Source organism: Thunnus thynnus, chromosome 17 (assembly GCF_963924715.1).
Source record: "Thunnus thynnus chromosome 17, fThuThy2.1, whole genome shotgun sequence".
In the NCBI taxonomy this organism is placed as follows: Eukaryota; Metazoa; Chordata; class Actinopteri; order Scombriformes; family Scombridae; genus Thunnus; species Thunnus thynnus.
In genome coordinates, this window is record NC_089533.1 from 18,518,323 (window position 1) to 18,537,317 (window position 18,995).

Consider the following 18,995-nt stretch of genomic DNA (forward strand, 5'->3'; position numbering starts at 1 on the left):
AGGGCAGTTAAGGTCTTGATTCTAAATATACTTAGTCAACCATCCACAATGTCAAAGCTTGAGTCTGGTGTTAACATGTCAAGAAGGATAGACTAGTCTCTACAAGTTATTATTAAAGTGTTCTCATTGTTTTGTAAGAATCACACAAATATAAGTTGTTCATATTGAATTATTAGAGTGAAAATTAGTCACAAATTCAATATAGTTCCACACCTTTAGTCTCTCTTCTCAGTTTTTCATAAAGCAGTGGTTCTCAAACTGGGGTCCAGGGACCCCCAGTGGTCCTTGAGGGGGTTCCAGGGGGTCCCCAGCATAATTTATTTTCACTATAATTCCATCTATAAGTAACATAATAACAGAATCTATGACTATTTTGGTCATGGGTTTCATACACTTTCTGTAATAAAACATCTAAAAGCAAAAGTCTTATCAGATGAGGGACCGTAGTAAAATTTGTGTCAGTTTAGGGTCCTTGACCACTGTCATAAAGAATATGAGCAGTACTTACAGACCATTAAATCTTGAACTAAAAAGAAGACTAAAATCTGTTGAGTGTATTGTTTTTAATGTCTTTCTGTTTTTATTTTATGTAATTATTTTATATTCATTATTTGTATTCTTTTTTATTATTATTATTATGTTATTTAATTCTGTGTTGTTTGTGAATCCCCCCTGGTATTTTGTTCTCAAGAATGTACCTCATGTGGATTCATGTTCTCAATAAAGTTTAAAAAAAAAAAAAAAAAAAAAAAAAAAAAAAAAACCTCCACCTTTAGTGTCATAAAAAAGAGAGCAGTATTTCTTATATTTTGTCACCGCCGAATTTTTGTTTGTTTTTTTGTTTTTTTACCATAAACCATGCTAAACATGGTACATGGACAATCCACTACATACTTTAACAATCGTCTATGTACAGTAGATTTTTTAAAATTAGACTCTTTTAAAACAAGCTTAAAAAGCTTTTTACTTTTTTTATCTCAACTTTTGTCATCTTCATATGTTTTTGTTTGTTTTTTGAGGCTGTAGCACTTTGAGATTCACTGCAAATGAAAAGTGCAGTACAAATTAAATGTATTATTATTATTATTATTGTTGTTGTTGTTGTTGTTGTTGTTGTTGTTGTTGTTGTTGTTGTTGTTGTTATTACCATTATTATTATTATTATATATTATATAGTTTTTCTGTTGGAAACAGGAATTTCCAGTTCAAAAGGTGGCAGTGATTCCGTTACAAGTTGCTGTTGAACAGTTTTAGAACGTAGAAGAAGAAAGCAGCGGAAGAAGAAGATGCTCCAGTTTCGTTTCCGAGTGACCTATTTAGCTCCCTAGCTCCTCATATTAGCATCAGTTCATCATTTTTATGATTAATAATGGAAATGGCCCTTCTTCGTTTGGGGTCTGGCTTATGTTTTTTAGTTTTTTTGATGGTTAATATCTGATTTGTCCTCCAAGAAGCGGTACGAAAACGGAGGCGAGCTTTCAGCGTAACAAAAACAGACTAGCCGATGTTAGCCATTTTGATTTAGCTTGCTGTTAAAATGAGTTGTGAAACGTCAGCTGCGTTGTAGTTAAATTAATTAGTTTTATATATATTAGTTATATTAACACATTTAACGCCAGCTATCTCAGCGTAGTTACGTTCACTCCTGTAGCTCCCTTGGATGTTTAGCGTGGTAAGTAAAGTTACATTTTGTTAATAAATTATACAAATATATTATAACATAAAGCTTAATTATATGCTAACTTATTGTCGCTGTATCTTATAAGCCCGATAAGTAAAGCAAATATTATCTTAGCAACCAGACGTCAGTCGGTGCTATCATTTATGAGCTAACAGTGCTTCTGGTTGTTGTTAACATTATGTTGATCAAGCTAACACCAAAATTGTGGGACAACAGAAGCATCAGTGAGCTGACAGGACAGTCTACATGCTTGCCTCTAATGTAGGATGACTTATTGTACTTATAAATAATTTCTGCATCCCACTGAGATGAAGTGTGGAGAAAGCCTGGTCACAAACTGATACGCTTCACACGTATGGGGTATAAAGAAGTAGCAGTGGTAGTAGTAGAAGTAACGTTAGTCTTATGTATGTTCTCTATTTTCAAGGACACATAGCTCTGCTTTCTTGGATTTAAGTATTTCATGCTGAAAATAGTGTCACTGTGGTTCTTCCGTGGATACAATTCATAATAGTCCTTTGTTCTCATCTATAAAGCAACAGGAAAACAGGAAAGAGTCAGAAATGGCCTAATTTTAATGGTAAAGGCCATTATACATATTTTACCCACACAGTTAATCAGTCAATTTAAGAGACAATTGAAATAGTGACAATCCATATTGACATTGATAAAAAAAAAACTGTTCCTTGTTCTAGTCCAAACCTGTACTACAAATAAGCCATTGTATTCTTCTGTATTACAGTCAGGAAGTGACTCTTCAGCCCCATGTCTGCTGAGGCTTCAGTTGGCAGTCATGCTGCCGACTCGGCCCAGTCTGCTGTTTCCCAGCCCGCCTGTCAGAACACAGATGATCTCAGGAATCGGGGTCTGCTGGGGAGCAAGTATGTCAAGTTAAATGTGGGTGGCTCGCTGCATTATACAACTGTCCAGACATTAAGCAAGGAAGACAGTCTGCTACACAGTATATGCAATGGAGGCACGGAGGTTACCATAGACTCAGAAGGTGAGTGGACGTGTCTGACTGTTCTCACCTTTTTACTGCATCCACTTTGCTATTGTTTATTGTACATGTCACTTTAAGTATGACGTCCCCTCAGGATTTGTTATGAGGTGTTACTATCACACTTAGTTCAGGTGTTCTGTTTTGAATTTATATAAATTATGAAATCTTTATAAAATAAGTGACTAGTACATAACTTCAGTTTTACATTAGTGTCACGTCACTACACTTCTTAGTTTTGCTCTTTCATAATCCAGTGTATTTAATTCAGATGTAAAACGTGATTTTATCTACTTTAGTGAACCAACAATGAGTGAACATGTAACTGATTTTTGTGGATGTGCTGTTTGAAGTTTAAATACTCAAATGTTGGTCACTTTCAGGGCTTAAACTGAATGTGAGTCCTGAATTTATTCTTACAAGTCCATACTGCCTTTTCATATGTCTCAGTAAAATGTTTAAAAGGACTCACATCCATACCGCACACTGGGGGCCATTGGTCTACCATTTAAATAAATAGAAAATACAGAAGAATGCTAATTACTGAAAATCATTTTCCCCACTGTCCCAGGTTGGGTAGTTTTGGACAGATGTGGCCGACATTTTTCTTTGGTTTTGAACTTCCTGCGAGACGGCTCAGTACCACTTCCAGAGGACCACAAAGAACTGGATGAGGTTCTGAAGGAGGCCCAGTACTACCAGGTCCAGGGCCTCGTCCAGCACTGCCTCACTGCCATGCAGGTAAACGGACAAAATGCTTTTTAAAACAATTTTACTGGTTTTGTTTCTGCTCTAGAGCATCTAAGAACATACAGACATGCAGATGTGAAACAGAGAAATTCTCATATAACATTAGCACAATAAACTATTGAAGTATTTGAAGTATTTTATAATTTCCTCGTCTCTTCCACATCAAATCCACCTCCCAGCTTGTCAGCTATCTCCTAAGTATCCCAGTGAGTTAATATGTGCCAAAGGACCAAAGTATCCTCAAAGTATCCTCAAAGTTGCATGTCTGTATTTCACTATCTTAACTCTTTATGATTTATCAGTGTCTGTTTAATAAAGTGTCAAAACAATAAGCTGATCAGTTGATGAGCTGATAAACATGTAGTTAATACACACTATGTTATTCATTGATGTCTTAGTCATTTATTTTGTAAAAACACCTTCACAAATACAAAGAGTTACTTGCTTTTCCCATTTCAGATCATAAATTTAATATATCCGGGTTTTGGCTATTGGTCAGACTAAACAAGAAATTCAGTGCCTTCACTTTGGACCCTGGAATTATTGATGTTTAATTGACCATATAATGAACTGGTTAATGGATACGTCAAAAATAAATATTGTTTGCAGTTGTATGTTGACGTACTTTCTTCATTTATCATCAGAAACAAAAGGATGTCTTTGAAAGTGTGTGCCGCATCCCCATGATCACCTCAGTCAAAGAAGAGCAGAGGATGATTGCTACCTGCAGAAAGGTAAATTAACTTTCATCTATATCAAATGGAGTAGTGACAAAAGTGTTTATTAGGATAGCAGCTGTCAAACCCTAGTTGTCCAATATAGTAGTGTCCTCTGTAGGTTTTTCTGTACAGAGAAACCTACATGGTTTGAAGAGACATTTGATGTAGAATTGTGCACCATGAAAATTGTTTTATTAGTTTTTTAATATGATTGTTAACTTTGAAAGAATTCATTTCACTGCCAAAATGTAAATCGTAATATTTCTAAGTTGTCTCACATTGTATGTACACAAAATTTGTAAAGACTATTTTTCATTTATGGACTACAGAGATAATCATTATTTAACAACTTCCTCAGATTTATCCCTGATTCTTGTTTTTACAGCCAGTAGTAAAGTTGCAGAACAACAGAGGAAACAACAAATACTCTTACACCAGGTAAAAATCAGGGCTGACTGTCCTACATAGGGCACGAAAACCTATCTATAGAGTGTGGAATACTTTTTTATTAAGAGTATTAATCTGCTCATTTGATAATAACTTACTCTTTGTCTCTCCCTGTGACCAGCAACTCGGATGATAACCTGCTGAAGAACATTGAACTGTTTGACAAACTCGTGCTACGGTTTAATGGCCGTGTCCTGTTTGTCAAAGACGTGCTGGGGGACGAGATCTGCTGCTGGTCTTTTTATGGAGAAGGCCGCAAGATTGCTGAAGTGTGCTGCACTTCAATTGTTTATGCCACAGAGAAGAAGCAGACCAAAGTAAGCATGACATAATGTGTACATTGCAGTAGATTCTTGGAAGTAGAGGAGGTAAACACGCTTTAATTACATGTTGGTGTTTATTTTAACCCAACTTTTCCGCTTTAACAGGTAAAAGCTTTCAACTATATTGTCCATTGAAAATAAATGTTGAGCCACTCACCAGCAAACTTTAACATCTGTGTTTTTTAGGTTGAGTTTCCTGAGGCTCGAATCTTTGAAGAAACCCTCAATATTCTCATTTATGAGAACGGTAGAGGATCTGGTCCAGGAGGCCTTCACCTTTTAGATTCAAGAGGGTCAGGTACATCACTGGGAGCTGGCCAATCAGAGGAAGAGGGTGCTGGGGGAGGGGACAGGCGAGTCAGACGGATCCACGTAAGGAGGCATATAATGCATGATGAAAGAGGGCACGGTCAGCAAACTGTGTACAAGGACTAATAATGTGAAAACATAAGGCATGGAAGAGTGACTTTATGTATGTTTGTTTTTTTGTTGGAAGCAGAATGAAAGAGATGTCCTTGATCATAGCAATAGCTTGAGTGTTAGTTATTTCATTTAATGTCTTTAGACATCACTGCAGTACGTGTAGGGGTTGACGACTGATTTGTAACCGAGTTGAGAGTCATTTGGAGATGAAAATGCTTTTGTTTACATGAAAAGCAATTGTGTACATTCTTAAAAATAGGAAATATGTCAATTTACCTGGGACACGAAACTGGCATAAATATTACCTTGCAAGGAACCTCCTGCATGTTACTGAATGGGCCTCAATGCCCAACACCAACCACACAGATGGATTTTATGCCTACTGTTAATATGGTTGTTTTGTGATATGCACTGCACTGTTTTTTCAGGTTGTGGAACATCTGTTGCCTTTTCATAAGTTGACAGTAATGAACAGAAGATGGATTTCGTGTTTAGCTTAGATACATTAACACTGGAATAAAACTGAGTAGCCATTTTTAGTGAGGTTCTCTACGAATGAGATTGTTGAGCAGCTCCATTTTCTTTATTTAAATTATTACTGCTGTTGCTTCCAGATGTTTTTTATTAATTAATTTATGAACCTAATTTATTGTTTGCTATTTAACTTTTGTATTGTATGCAATCTTTGTGTTATGTAGTGCTCAAGTGAATTTTAATTTTTGGAATATGATGCACTCCATGGCACACTTCAGATTTTGAATTTACTTGTGTAAATGACTAAATCGTGAACTTATGTTTCAGTTTCATGTTTCAAGAGGAACCATGACCTGTCCACCATTTCTTTGATTGTATTTGTATTTTATTCTGAGCCATGATCTTTTGCTTTATGTCTTACATCAAACCACTGAAATTTGTTCAAAATAATTGGCTGTACAGCAATGATAAAGGCTGTTAATCCTGGGTTGTGTTTTTATTCCCCTCAGGGAAAAGATAAGTATTCTCTTTCTAATATTCACCAGTGTCTTGTGCAAGCCTAATCACTCTGAATACTGAAACAAAAAAATTGAATGAGAGCAATATGCATCTCACACACTTAACAAAATCACCTTTAGAATACCTTAAAATATGCACTAATAAAACTTCCGTCCAATTGTGGTCATGAATGTTCTGAATAAATTACTTATGAAATTCAGCTTCACTTCTCTTTTTTTCTCCTTCTTCCCTAAAGTATAATAAAGAAATTGACTCAGGAAACACATAACTGTTACAGAAAACAAATGGAAGTTACCCATAGTCATATTTTATTACCAAAGTTTATATTTTCAATGTGACTGTCCTCTTATTAAATTGAACAAAATCTAAGTTGAGACTGAAGTTATATATCACTTCGTTGTGACACATGCTATCGATCAGTGGTTCCCAACCTTTCCGGCTTGTGTCCCCTTAAAATAAAGCAAAGTGTATGCCTGGGACCCCTGGTCACACGTTGTGATGTCTATCACTTAAACAAAAGAGGTCTTTTTTTGAAAAATTTGAATAACCTTTAGAGGGTTGAGGAGATAAAACACAGTGCTTTACAATACATAAAACAAAGGTTTGAGGAAAGCTTGAAGAAGAAAAAGGAAAAATATGTGTCAACCTCAAGTTTGGGAACCACTGCTATCAAGTCTATCAATTGTCCAAAGTTTTATTCTGAAATTCAATCATGAAAGGGCGTGTCTCTGGCGTCACTTCCTGTCACGTCCGGGTGCCTGGGCGCTAAATAGAAACCGTCGCAGTCAAGAATAATGGTGTCAGAGAAAGAGACAGCAAGGATCCGCAGATTTGTGTGTCGGCAGCTCGATAATGAGCCAGACTTAAGGTACAGTTAAGAGTTGTTTGAGCACGTTGTGTGTTTGTAACTGAGATTAAGAGCACAGGTTAGTGCACTGATTGTGAGTGTTTGAGCTAACTGTTGCTAACTTTGATCTACAATGACTGATAACTGCTGTCAGTTAACAGTATAAAGCCTCTGTCACACATAGATCCTACTGGGATAACCGTTAAGACGCCACTGGTGACTTTCACGATTCACACATACAGCTATATTCAGGAACATTTCTATCTTTCGCCTTTTCACACATGCCATGGCAATGCTGGTGTTGTATCGATCTGTTTCCCCCTATGCGTAGCTCCGCCGCCGTCCAAACGCGCGTTCACAAAAGCTCGCCCCCGAGGTGCTGTGCTCGTACCACCGAGGTACTATGGAAAGCGCTAAGGCTCAAAACTAACTTTTTTAGAAGTGAAGGGCCATTCAGATGACTATTGGTGCTTTCACAAAATATTTACACAATGACATTTTTAATAAATAATCATCAGTAATGTGGAAATAATGACTAAGTGGGTAAGGGCAAATAATAGAACAGCTACAACAGTCTGGTAAAATTCAGAAAATTACATCACTCTACTGTAATGCTTTAAAACCAGTAAAAGACAAAGGTTATGCCATATCAAAATATCCAAAATCTAAGACGATATCTAATCTCATATCACAGTATTGATATAATATTGATATATTGCCCAGCCCTAGTGGGAGGGACATAGACGCAAGGAAAGGACACAAGTGAGGGAAATGTGGATACAATTAAGAGACTTGGGATGTACTCCCTAATCATCTCACTGCTAATGTCTAAACCTAACCAAGTGAGTGTGTCACCTAGTAAACTGGGTGTGTCATGTAGGTACTGTGAATCCACAGATAGACCTACTTGCGCAACACAGCTGTACCAGCATTTTCCCTGAAATGTTACTAGGTCTTGAGGTGGGAAATGGGCGGTACCAATTTCCCTGAATATCGATCTCTGCTCCCATTCACACATGACCCCATGCAAGAAATGTTCCCAAACATTTCAGGGATAGACTGGATGTGTGAAATGGGGTTGAGTAATACCCACTGACATTTACCTCTTTGAACACGGCTATTTAATGGTCATTTACTCAAACCATTTGCCAGCACTGCAGTTAATGTGCCATTTACTACTAATAACCCAACAGATGTGATACAGTTTGGCAATGTTTTGGTTTATCATCCCAACACAACACCATCAGCCAACATTGGATGTGAGGGCCATACGGGGCTAAAATTGAACTTTTAGGTCGCCTGGCTAGCTTCGTTAAGTTAGGTAAAGTTATCCATGTAAGGGACAGCTGCCAAGAAGAAGAGTATTTGCCACAATATTGGGATAAACTGCCAGTTTTAAACGACTCCTGCTGGTGAGATGTGGTATCTGTCAGTGGAATAAGAGGCAATAATATTGTGTCAACTTTGGTTAGTAAATGCAATTTTAGCGATTTGTCTTTTGGTAATTGTAATTGGTTTGAATTTCTTGTTTAAAAAAAAAAAAAAAAAAGTAGCGTCAGTTTTTTACGCTAAGTAAGACCACGTATATCTGTCTTTTAAATAAACAATGCACTTTGAATAAAGTCATTATATTGTAAGTATTTTGTTATGACTAGAAAGCCTTAACTGAAATAGTGTTTTTTTTTTAATCCACAGATGGAAAATTGTACTTTAAGTGGTTTTCACAAACTTTAGTGAAAATTTTGGTTAATCAGTTCTGTGGATAAAATCTATTAGTTGATATTTCTTTTATGTCCCCTAATATTTCATTCAAAAAAGACATTTAATCCTTTATTATCTGTGTCTGCGACCTCTAAATTTTGCATTTGACAATGATGAAGACATGCACATTTGGGCAGTGCAGACTTACTCATTGAGTAAAGTCTGGGACGTCTGCCCCACCCTGGTTTGGCCCCTTGATCTTGTCATTTGCCAACTGTGTGTCACAACCAAGCAGGTGGCTCCGGGTCTGAAAAGTGAAGTCAATGCAGAAGTGCCTTAAACCTGCATTCTCTCTATTGGCCAGCAGGGGGCGACTCCATTGACTCCAAAAAGAAGTCTGATTGTATGGAAGTCTATGAGAAAATGACCCTACTTCTCACTTGATTTATTACCTTAGTAAACATTTTCCAAATGAATTTATGATCTCAATCACTAGTTTCAAGTCTTCTTCAATACAGCATGATGTTCATTTAGTAAATTATGGTCCCATTTAGAGTAAAATAGACAATAAAGTAGGGTATGATTTGGGGCGTGGCTACCTTGTTATAGAGAAGTCGCTACCACAGCAGTCCATGAGGTGCTGTAGTTGGACCCTGGTGAAATCCTCCCCAGCTCCATGCTCTCGTCCAAATATGGTCACTTCTCATCACTTCTGGTTCCAAAATAAACAAGATGGCAACAGTTAGAATGCCCCTTACATACCGCGTCACAATACCCATTGATCACTACTATCTAGCTGCATACTGTCTGATCACTGCATCAACGTGCTTCCCCGTCATCGCTCTGAGTCAGCTCACCGGTTCAGATCCTCTCTGTGTCTGTGGATTCATTAAACTCACAGCACTACAGCAAACTTCTGAACTGGACTTGAATGATTTTCTTCAACAACAGTCACTCAGCCTTCAGGATTTATAGTCTTCATCTCTTTAAAACCAGTCATTCAGTATAATGTGGGTATTTATGTTCATTGTTACCATTTTCAGATGTGTTTCTCGTTCTGTATTCAGAAACACAAACTGTTAGGTTAATTATTCAGTATCTGTTACTGCAAATAACCTTCTCCCTCACAAATCTTGATGAAAGCTTTCTAATGTCTTATTTCAGCACACTGACCTTAGGAATTTTAAAACAGCGATATTTGGCACGTGAGGGATGTGAAACATTAAGTCCAGAGGCCAAACATTTCATGAAACAGGTGGTTAAAGAGGAACTGATGAAAATGCAGGTATGTGAATTCTTCCTGTACAGCTCATATATGCTTCATTCTTTCAGTGTTTTAAGTTGTTGAAGGGGGATCATTTTAGTGCTGTAGTCATTATTCTTGTGTAAATCGTGATTTTTTTTTTTTTTTTTTTTTCCTGAAAGGAAAATGACCAAAATGGATGTGAGTTGGAGACAAAGATGCCCCAAAATAAAAGGAAGAGAGAAAAGGAAAATGACGAGGTGATAAGTGAGGGTGAAGATGAATCCCGTGCAAAGAAATCCCGTCGTCAGTTAAACTCATCATCAGGTGGGTTATAACTGTTCTTCACATGAAACGCATTTAGATGCCTGTAGTTTTAATAATCTATAGCACGGTCCACTTTGTGGTGAAATTTCCTTGTGTGTTGTGTGTTTCTCCTTTTTGTAGAGCATGAAATCTTTGTGTTTCATGTGTTATTTTCTTGTTGTGTGGCTAATGACAGAATCCGAGGATAAAGAGGACCGCAAAACAGGAAGTGAGGAGAGTGAAGAGGAAGAGCAAATTAAAACTGGATCCGAGGATGAAGAGCAAGAGGTGAAAAAATCAAATGAGAACAGCAAACGGCAGATAAACAGTGAAGATTCAGCAGGTGAGGAAAAGAATGAGTCAGAAACGAGTGGGAGTGAGAGAAGCTGTGCTGACAGTCCAAAAGAAAAGGTAAAAAAGAAACCACATACTACAAAGAACGGAGCGATAACGAGCAGTAACACGAGTCGAGGAAAGAAAACACCACAGAGTGACGAAGAGGATGAAGATGACTCAGATGGCTCAGATAACGGGTCGGAAAAGAGTGACAAGAACAATGAGAATGAGTCCGCCGCTGACAGTGAAAAAGGTGACTATGAAAGCTTTATGCTTGCATATCCCATCAATAAAAGTTCATTCATTCATATTGTATCTGAAAAAGATAACATACTTTTTATATGACTTGACATGACTTTCCGTTGTGGTATGCAGAAGAAAAAGTCTCAGTGGAAAAGAAAACGAACGAGTCAGATTCGGATTCATCATCACTCCCCTCTCTGGATGAACAGGACAGTGGGACAGAAAATAAGAAAGATACTGAAAAGAAGAAAACCGTGAAAACAAAGGAGAGCTCGAAAAGTCAAAAGGTGACTCGCCATGAGTGATGTTATAAATCAGAATTGGAGGACCGAAGTCCGCATCTTCTCTTCACAACCTGTCTGACCTCTGATTCATCCTGCAGGAAGAAAACAAAGCAGTTGTGAGGCTCAAACGCTACATTTCTCTCTGTGGCGTGAGACATAATTACAAGAAGCTTCTCCAAGACTGTCGCTCCGTTCGTTCCATGGTGGCTGTTCTGAAGAGGGAGCTTGAGGATCTTGGTGTCCAAGGTCAGAGGGAATACATTCACCTTTTAACATAATACACATCCCCAAATTCAGGTTTCACATTGGCCCATGAGAAGGTATCTTGAAAATGTATTTTCAATGACTTCTGAGTGGTAAAACAGTAAAAGGGATGTTTGTGGCCTAACCCTGAGAACGAATCCTGATGTTTTTGATGTCCATGGGCCAATTGTCTAGTGTCACTAGACGGCCAATTTGACACAAAAAATATAAAAATCTAACTGGCAAGCTTCCAGAAATTTACCAAGCACCTACATCTGTATTTTTTTTCTTGCTTTCTCCCTTTTTTTATACAATTGTTTAAATACTGTACATAAAGTTTTTGGTTTTGCACATAAAAGAATGCTAGATGAGCCTAAAACAAAAACCTTCAGTGGACTATTAAATTGGTAAAACAGCAGTGTGACATTTGTCGTTTGTGAACAGTGTAAAAACAATTTTAATTTTCTCCATAACTGAAACAGTTCGATAAACTCAGAGAATCACCTGTTAAAGTTAAAGTAATAATATACATAATTGTCTTTTCACACAGGTAATCCATCTATTATGAAATGCAAAAAAATCAGAATGAAGAGAGAAGAAGCTCGGGAACTGGCTGAGCTTGATGTCAGCAACATCATTGCCACACAAGGTAACTATTTGGCAGTTTTTTGCACCCATAACTATGTTTTCCAGTTTTATGGAGGAAGGCAGTAATTCAGTATTAATGTATATGCCAAGCAGAGTTTCTCATAATAATCCATGAACCATAGAAGGAAAAAACAAACAGAGTTTTGCTGTTGGTTCCCTCCAAGCAAAAATCAGTGCAAAATTGGGTAGCAGCATGCAGTTGCTTATTGGAAACACACTTGCTTTATAAAATACAGATACAGAAATACATTTCTGTGGTTCAAATCCACATTATTCAAAAACCTGTAACAACACAAGTACCAGTGGATATAAATAAATATAAATATGCTCTATAATGAACATGATACATACCAGAATTTGTGGAAATTACATTTTTGTGGCTTTAATCTGTAATTAGGTTTCATTGTAGTTTGAACAGGAAAGACAATTTGATTTTACACACAACTCAATATGAACACCAGAAAAGCAAAAAGTTCATTCAAAACTATCTTGAAACAATTAAGGTTTCACAACACCTTAGAATTCATACAAGAATTATTCCAAATACAGGCAATAGCCTTTTGTTACTGTTGTAAGGCCGATAGATACTATAAATGTTTTCTCATGCTGCTTGCATTGTTGAAATGCGTCAGGCTTTCTTGGTCACTAAAGGTTATTTAAGTAATATTACACGTGAGGGAGTGCTGTTGTACTGAATATCAGCACAGCTGTGATTCAGTTGTAGGTACGAGGCTGCAGGCTGAGCGTCGAAGATAATCACAGCCGCATCATGTACATTTATCAGTCTGTTTCCATTTATTGGGCAACCAGCCAGTGTGTTGACAGTCACTTTGTTGGCATGTGTGATTCCGATGAGTCAACAGCTTGATCAGATAGTACGTTGCTCCATCATTTCCTGCTCTCCGTGGATGGTCTCCAAGTTTTTTGTTTACTGATAGTTTTTTTTTTATGTTCCGCGACTCATTATAAATCACAATTCACATCGTAGCGTCTCACTGCCATGATCTCCCTCGCCTCGAGTACTGCATCAGACAGTTTCTGTATGATGGTGGCTCTCCGGCTGTGGTTGGTGTAAGACCAAGGCACCAGACAGAGGGGGTTTCCTCGCTCCTCAAACACAGCGCCCCTCCGATCTTCTCTGTCACTCTTCAGTGGGTCTTTGTGGTTTTTTGTTTCTTCGTTGAATGTCATGGTGAAATACTTTACTCCATTCTCATCACATTTTAGAATGAATGAGTCAGGTTTGAGATCCCGATTCCCGTCTTTACCCCTGTATCCAAAGTGTAACTGAATATCGAACCAGACTTTGTTCAGTAAACATTTTGTCTGGACTTAGTGCTGCAGAATATTTTAAGATGTGCTGGTCTTTTTATCAGTGATCTTTTTATGACGATCACTGATAATTTAATTCTATTTGTGGAAATCTTTGTGGTGCAAAGTTTGTTGCAATGTAAGATAGATAACGACCACTAATGTTATTATAGTTAAAAGTCCCAGTGCTATTGTACTCTAGCACTCAGTACTCGTGGTATGCCTCTTGTCCAGTCAAATTACTTGGTTGAATCTAACTGTTGTATAAAGAAAAATTCTCATTTTGTGGTGATACTTATGCAGAGTACATGTAAACATAGTAAGAAATGTTAAAGAAAAGGCTTTTCAATCAAGCATTTGTGACATTATCTTTGGGTCAGATGAAGAATTTTAGAAGTTCACTGGTATCCCAAGTGGGTAACTGTCCAAAGTGTTAACATTGTGTACATAGCACATGAGTAATAATAGCTATAGGTGTGGCTTATAGCCTGGTTGGATGGGGAAGTGCAAAGTGTATAGTCATGTCATTGTTGCAATCATATAATCTATGATTTTGTAATTTCAAAGTGATTAAGTCACTGATATTATTTGTATTATTGCGAAATATGAAAATATTAATAAATTATTTTTTCAGGTCGTCCTAAACGGCGAGGAGCCTCAGCATGGCAGAAACAAGAAGACCCTCCATCCTCCGCATATCAGCGCTCTTTGAACTCCGGCTCTGATAGTGATCAGGAAAATACAAACAGAGGGCGCAGAAGAGCAACAGACTGGTCTAACCTGCAGGGAATCATCAGTGATGATGCTGACAGCGACTGACAGGGACAGTTCTTCTTCCAGGTGTTCAGATGCCACTCGGATATAGACATTCCTTTTCCTCTGTTCAAGTGGGGCTTTGTCTTGTATATGTTGTTTTGATACTAAATATTTACAAAACATTATGCGAGAAAATTGATACATAATTTTTTTTACAGAAAATAATGGAAAGTGATGATAAATATAATTTAATGTACATTTATGTTCAGTTTCAAATAAAATATTGTGCTCATTTGTAACAACTATTTTATTTTACCTGAGGAACAAAAAACTGAAAAGGGTTGATTTAGCTTTGAATCTTACTGGGATGAAGGAAGGCAAAACAAGGAAAAAAGAGACCTGACAGCACAGTAAAAAACTTGCTAACTGAGCCCATAAAAGTAGCAGGAAGCAAATAGTAGTGATCCCTTGTGGCTAGAAAGTCAGAGTTCAGGCCTTTTGTGTTTGTATCCACCGCTGAAGTTTTATTGAGGAAAACACCTAAGTTCCAGAAGTGCCTCTCTATAACTCACACCAACCCAGTTGGCAATCACTGCTGAAAATGTCAGGTGTTAGCTGGAATTTCGGGAATTTCACCCTATGCGTCACATTCCCGGAACTAACGTACGTGCGCTCCCGGATGGACGGAATATTTCCGAAGACGGACTGGTCCGATGGGGTAATGTGTCCGCCCGCTCTCCTGCAGGTCAATGAGATATTATCTATTACTTTAATATGCACACTCCTGCTGTGTTGTTTGTATATGGGATTATAGGCCTTAAAGATGTTTGCTAATAACGGAATGTGTCGATACTTAGCCAGATAACTTAATTACAACGTAATAAACTTCACCCTCATATCATTTCAATACCGTGAAGGTTAATTTACTCTTTAAACTCTAAAGCTTTATATATTTTGACCACCGGATGTTACGGTACTATACATATGGGACGAAATGTTCTTCAATGCTGCTTCTAACACACATTAGCACTTTCTCTAAAGCAGTAGAGTCTCCAGTTGTGAGCTATTTGTTGTCATTTGTCTAAAAAAAAAGACACCAGTACATCAGCTGATTCGCTGATTAGTACATCGCCAGTGTCTGTAAGCCTCTCTGGCTTTTGTGTAGAAGGAAAAGAGGATTGTCAAAGAAAAAACACCACGTTGTAAGACTGACTATCACCACAAACTCCATCCAGACACTCAGCTGAAATAACAAGGGACATACAGGTGGTAATAATCAATGATGTCCTATTCTGCAACCACCGCACTGGGGCACCACATTTTTGAGCATATACATTACGTGTGTGCATGTAGAGATTTAAGATATTTCTCACATCTATTGCATACAGCAATAAGATTTTTTTTACAGCAATAGCTAAGCCACTGCTGTCTTTTATAGCCCTTTCATTGTGAGTTTTAGTATTTTCTCTAGAATTTACATTTACTCAGATCCTATATTACATCCATGTCATGCAGAAATGGATGACGATGCACCAAACGAGGCATTTGCTGAGCTCAAGACCAGGCAACTTGGAGGTTGGGATGTGGCTCAGATAGCTGCTGGCACAGGGCTTGCTGTATATGCTATGTGGGTGGGAATCCTCCAACCAGGCTTCAGAAAAGTCCCCTTGAGGCTACAGGTATGATCTACACATTTATAATACTTTGAATAACTATTGATGCAGCTGCTTGGGCAACTCATACCTCTGAAAGGCTTGAGAATCAGGGCTGTAATATATCTTCCAGGTCCCATACATCCCTGCCAGCAAAGCCCAAGTAAATAATGTAATGACATTACTGAGAGGTCGAAAGGGAAACCTTGTGGATTTGGGATCTGGTGACGGCCGTATTGTAAGTACAGGCAAGCTATTTGTGCTGACCTTTTCTTACACTGGTGAGAAATGCATTTTGATTGTGGTCATTTTTAACCCTCAAGGTCTTGGAAGCCCATCGGCAGGGTTTCACTCCTGCTGTTGGATATGAGCTCAACCCCTGGCTCGTTCGAATGGCCCACTTTCATGCGTGGAGAGCAGGCCACCACGGAAAAGTGTCGTACCGACGAGAAGATCTCTGGAAGGTTTGACATTTGTCACTTGTGCTATGGCATTAGTAACACTCCTGTTCAAATTTGACCGCTGAGTTATCAGTTAGGAGGCTTTGATGCAAGCTGCACCACCATGAAATGTAAACATTAATTTTGACGGTATTACTGCATTTGTTCTTGCAACAGGATATTATTGCAACAAAATCATAGTTTGAGTGGAAATATCCCCACTCCTTGTGTGCAGGAAATAAAAAGGAAATAAATTTCAGTGGAAGGTAAAGATAACATGAATGAATCAGTCAGCATGGTTTTCCTCCCTTCAGCAGGAACCTTTGCAACCATTAATTTAACAGTGTCAAGGAGTAAATCCTGTCAGTGTTTTATGTGAATACTAAAGAGTATTTTTTTAATTAGATTATTGTATCCATATTTAAATCTGAATTGTTTATTATTGCCAATTTACATGCTGCCTTGTATCTCATCACAGGTTGACTTGACAGAATGCAAGAATATCACAGTGTTTTTGGCACCTAGCGTGGTGAGTAAAATATAATATATATAATATATATATATATATAGATGGATGATGGGCCATTTCCATATAGCTTAAAGCCAAATTATGCAACAATAAAGAAAAAATGAGGATGAGTTCTTTAAAAGCCAGATGAGATGAGGCACAGTGGGTCACCTGCAGGCGTTACAGAAACTCTTGTTCTGTCATGAAACAGGGAGCCGTTATGCCAGGTGTGATGTAATATGTTGGGTGATTTAATATCAGATCTTGGGGCATAGAGTTCCTTGCAGCACCCCTGTCTCTAGTAAGATATCTCAGAGGACAAGAGTAACAAATTTCACTTGGTTGGGCCAAATCTATTTGTTGCCCTGGTTTTAATCATGTTTGAGTATCACACTGATGGTGAACACAATGTTTTAAGAAATACTTTTCTGTCTGAATTGTCTCTAAATGATTTGTTATACTATTTCAGTCAGGTGGTTGCAACTTTTCAGTTTAACAGTTATTCTAGGAATTTGAGGTGCAGTTGCAGTCAGATGTATTATTATGGGTCAATACCAGTAAATGTAAGAAATTTCAAACTCTGTTCGAGAATTGCAGTAATTTTTCTTTGTGCTCTTGTGTTCCCAGCTTTCATTATTGCAGGAGAAGCTGCAGGCTGAGCTTCCCGATGATGCTCTAGTGGTAGCTGGTCGTTTTCCCCTGCCTGACTGGACACCCTGCAGGATTGAGGGACATGGTGTGGACAGAGCCTGGGCATATAGCATGCAAGCACAAAGACAGCACACCCGCAAGGAAAATGACAAGGAGAAAGAATCCACTTTGAAGCTACCTTGATGTTCCTCGTCGTTTTCCCTCAGAGAAATTAAATTATATATCATTAACTTACTTCTTTTAAGATGTAAAAATCCTTCTCTTGGAATATCAAGGACCTTTTACTGACTCAACACATAATTAATGACACTGACAGGATAGTTTCTGACAAACTGTGCAAAGTCGGTGCAGGGATCAGCAGCCATGTAGAATTTCTGCATAAAATGCTCTTTTACATTGTTTTGATGGATTTTATTTGTTATTTGTAATGTTTGAATTTCCCCAGAGAGGGTTTCTCTCAACATTAAAGGAAAACACCTTTACCTCTGAAACCTTCCTGGGGACAACAAGCTTTTAATACTGTATCATCTGTAGGTGATGCAACTTAATGTCATTTCCTTTTTAAGTGTTCTGTTAATTTTATCCATTATTGTCATTACTGAGTGAGTAATAACTCTTAAATAAATCTTTCTGAGAGAAAGAGGAAATAGTTAAAATGCCCTGTGGTTGATGGTCAAAGGCACTCAGCGCTGGGGAGTCTTTGTGTCAGCAAGTGTGGAATGTGGCTATTCAGGCTCTTTATGTCAGAGGTGGCTACTGTGAAATGCTGTGAATAAAGGGTTCAGATGTACCAGTATCCCTGTGTACAGTGCATCCTTTGCCAGTTTGACACAGTTAACTCTGTATACATATTATATACATGTCATGCATTTACCTTCCCTGTGTTGTAAGTGATAATCCCACAGGTTTGTTTTGGTGGTAGTTGTTTTTCTGGATTCTCTTCTAATTGCCCAAACAAAACAAGCAATAATGGCTTACAGAGACTGAAATGTAACTATTGGAGGCAACCTTAAAACAAGAGTCACGTGCCCATAATCAACATTCAAACAGGTTTTGCTTGCTGGAATGTTTCCTCCTCTTCATACTGGCTATTAAAAAATCCCTTCCTAAAGCACTGTCAATGTAAGTGATGGGGGACAAAATCTAAAATCCTCATATTATGCAAAAATGTTTTCCAAAGTTTATCTGAGGCTTCAGCAGTTTGAGTTGATACACAAATTATAAATAAAAAAAGATGCACTCAGCTGCAAAGAATAACTTCTTCAATCAGGAGTGACAGTAATATACAGTGAGCCATGTAACAAATTGCTTGTAATACAATTATTTTTTGATTATTTAGCAAAAGTATTCATCTTGCACTCACCTACTAATTGTACGGCAGTGTTGTATTATGTGAATTGCCGAATTTTTATCTTAATTTTATTAAGTTAATTAATTTATTTTTTTTATCCCCATCAGTAAGAGCCTTTTTACAGCACTTTTTTTTAGTT

The 18,995-nt window shown here is 37.7% G+C and overlaps 3 protein-coding genes across 4 annotated transcripts; all 3 read left to right on the plus strand.

The window, feature by feature from the left end:
* Window positions 1–1,261: 1,261 nt before the first annotated feature.
* Window positions 1,262–6,535, plus strand: kctd13 (potassium channel tetramerization domain containing 13). Its single transcript, XM_067570150.1, has 7 exons — window positions 1,262–1,672; window positions 2,424–2,684; window positions 3,253–3,422; window positions 4,076–4,165; window positions 4,536–4,588; window positions 4,719–4,914; window positions 5,107–6,535. The coding sequence occupies exons 2-7, from the start codon at window positions 2,447–2,449 to the stop codon at window positions 5,353–5,355; spliced, it is 996 nt and encodes a 331-aa protein (XP_067426251.1). The 5' UTR covers window positions 1,262–1,672; window positions 2,424–2,446; the 3' UTR covers window positions 5,356–6,535.
* A 530-nt stretch (window positions 6,536–7,065) lies between these two features.
* Window positions 7,066–14,546, plus strand: hirip3 (HIRA interacting protein 3). The gene is made up of 8 exons (XM_067571219.1): window positions 7,066–7,204; window positions 10,049–10,169; window positions 10,310–10,454; window positions 10,630–11,022; window positions 11,145–11,299; window positions 11,395–11,542; window positions 12,090–12,188; window positions 14,133–14,546. Exons 1-8 carry the CDS (start codon window positions 7,131–7,133, stop codon window positions 14,315–14,317), a joined length of 1,320 nt encoding a protein of 439 aa, XP_067427320.1. The 5' UTR covers window positions 7,066–7,130; the 3' UTR covers window positions 14,318–14,546.
* Window positions 14,547–14,676: 130 nt separating this feature from the next.
* On the plus strand, window positions 14,677–17,805 carry antkmt (adenine nucleotide translocase lysine methyltransferase). 2 transcript variants are annotated; one of them, XM_067571220.1, is made up of 6 exons: window positions 14,677–14,999; window positions 15,770–15,933; window positions 16,040–16,144; window positions 16,230–16,370; window positions 16,825–16,875; window positions 17,482–17,805. In XM_067571220.1, exons 1-6 carry the CDS (start codon window positions 14,894–14,896, stop codon window positions 17,686–17,688), a joined length of 774 nt encoding a protein of 257 aa, XP_067427321.1. In that variant the 5' UTR covers window positions 14,677–14,893; the 3' UTR covers window positions 17,689–17,805. The 2 variants fall into 2 exon arrangements, with proteins under 2 accessions (XP_067427321.1, XP_067427322.1); XM_067571221.1 differs by lacking the exon at window positions 14,677–14,999 and adding an exon at window positions 15,076–15,520.
* Window positions 17,806–18,995: the final 1,190 nt, after the last annotated feature.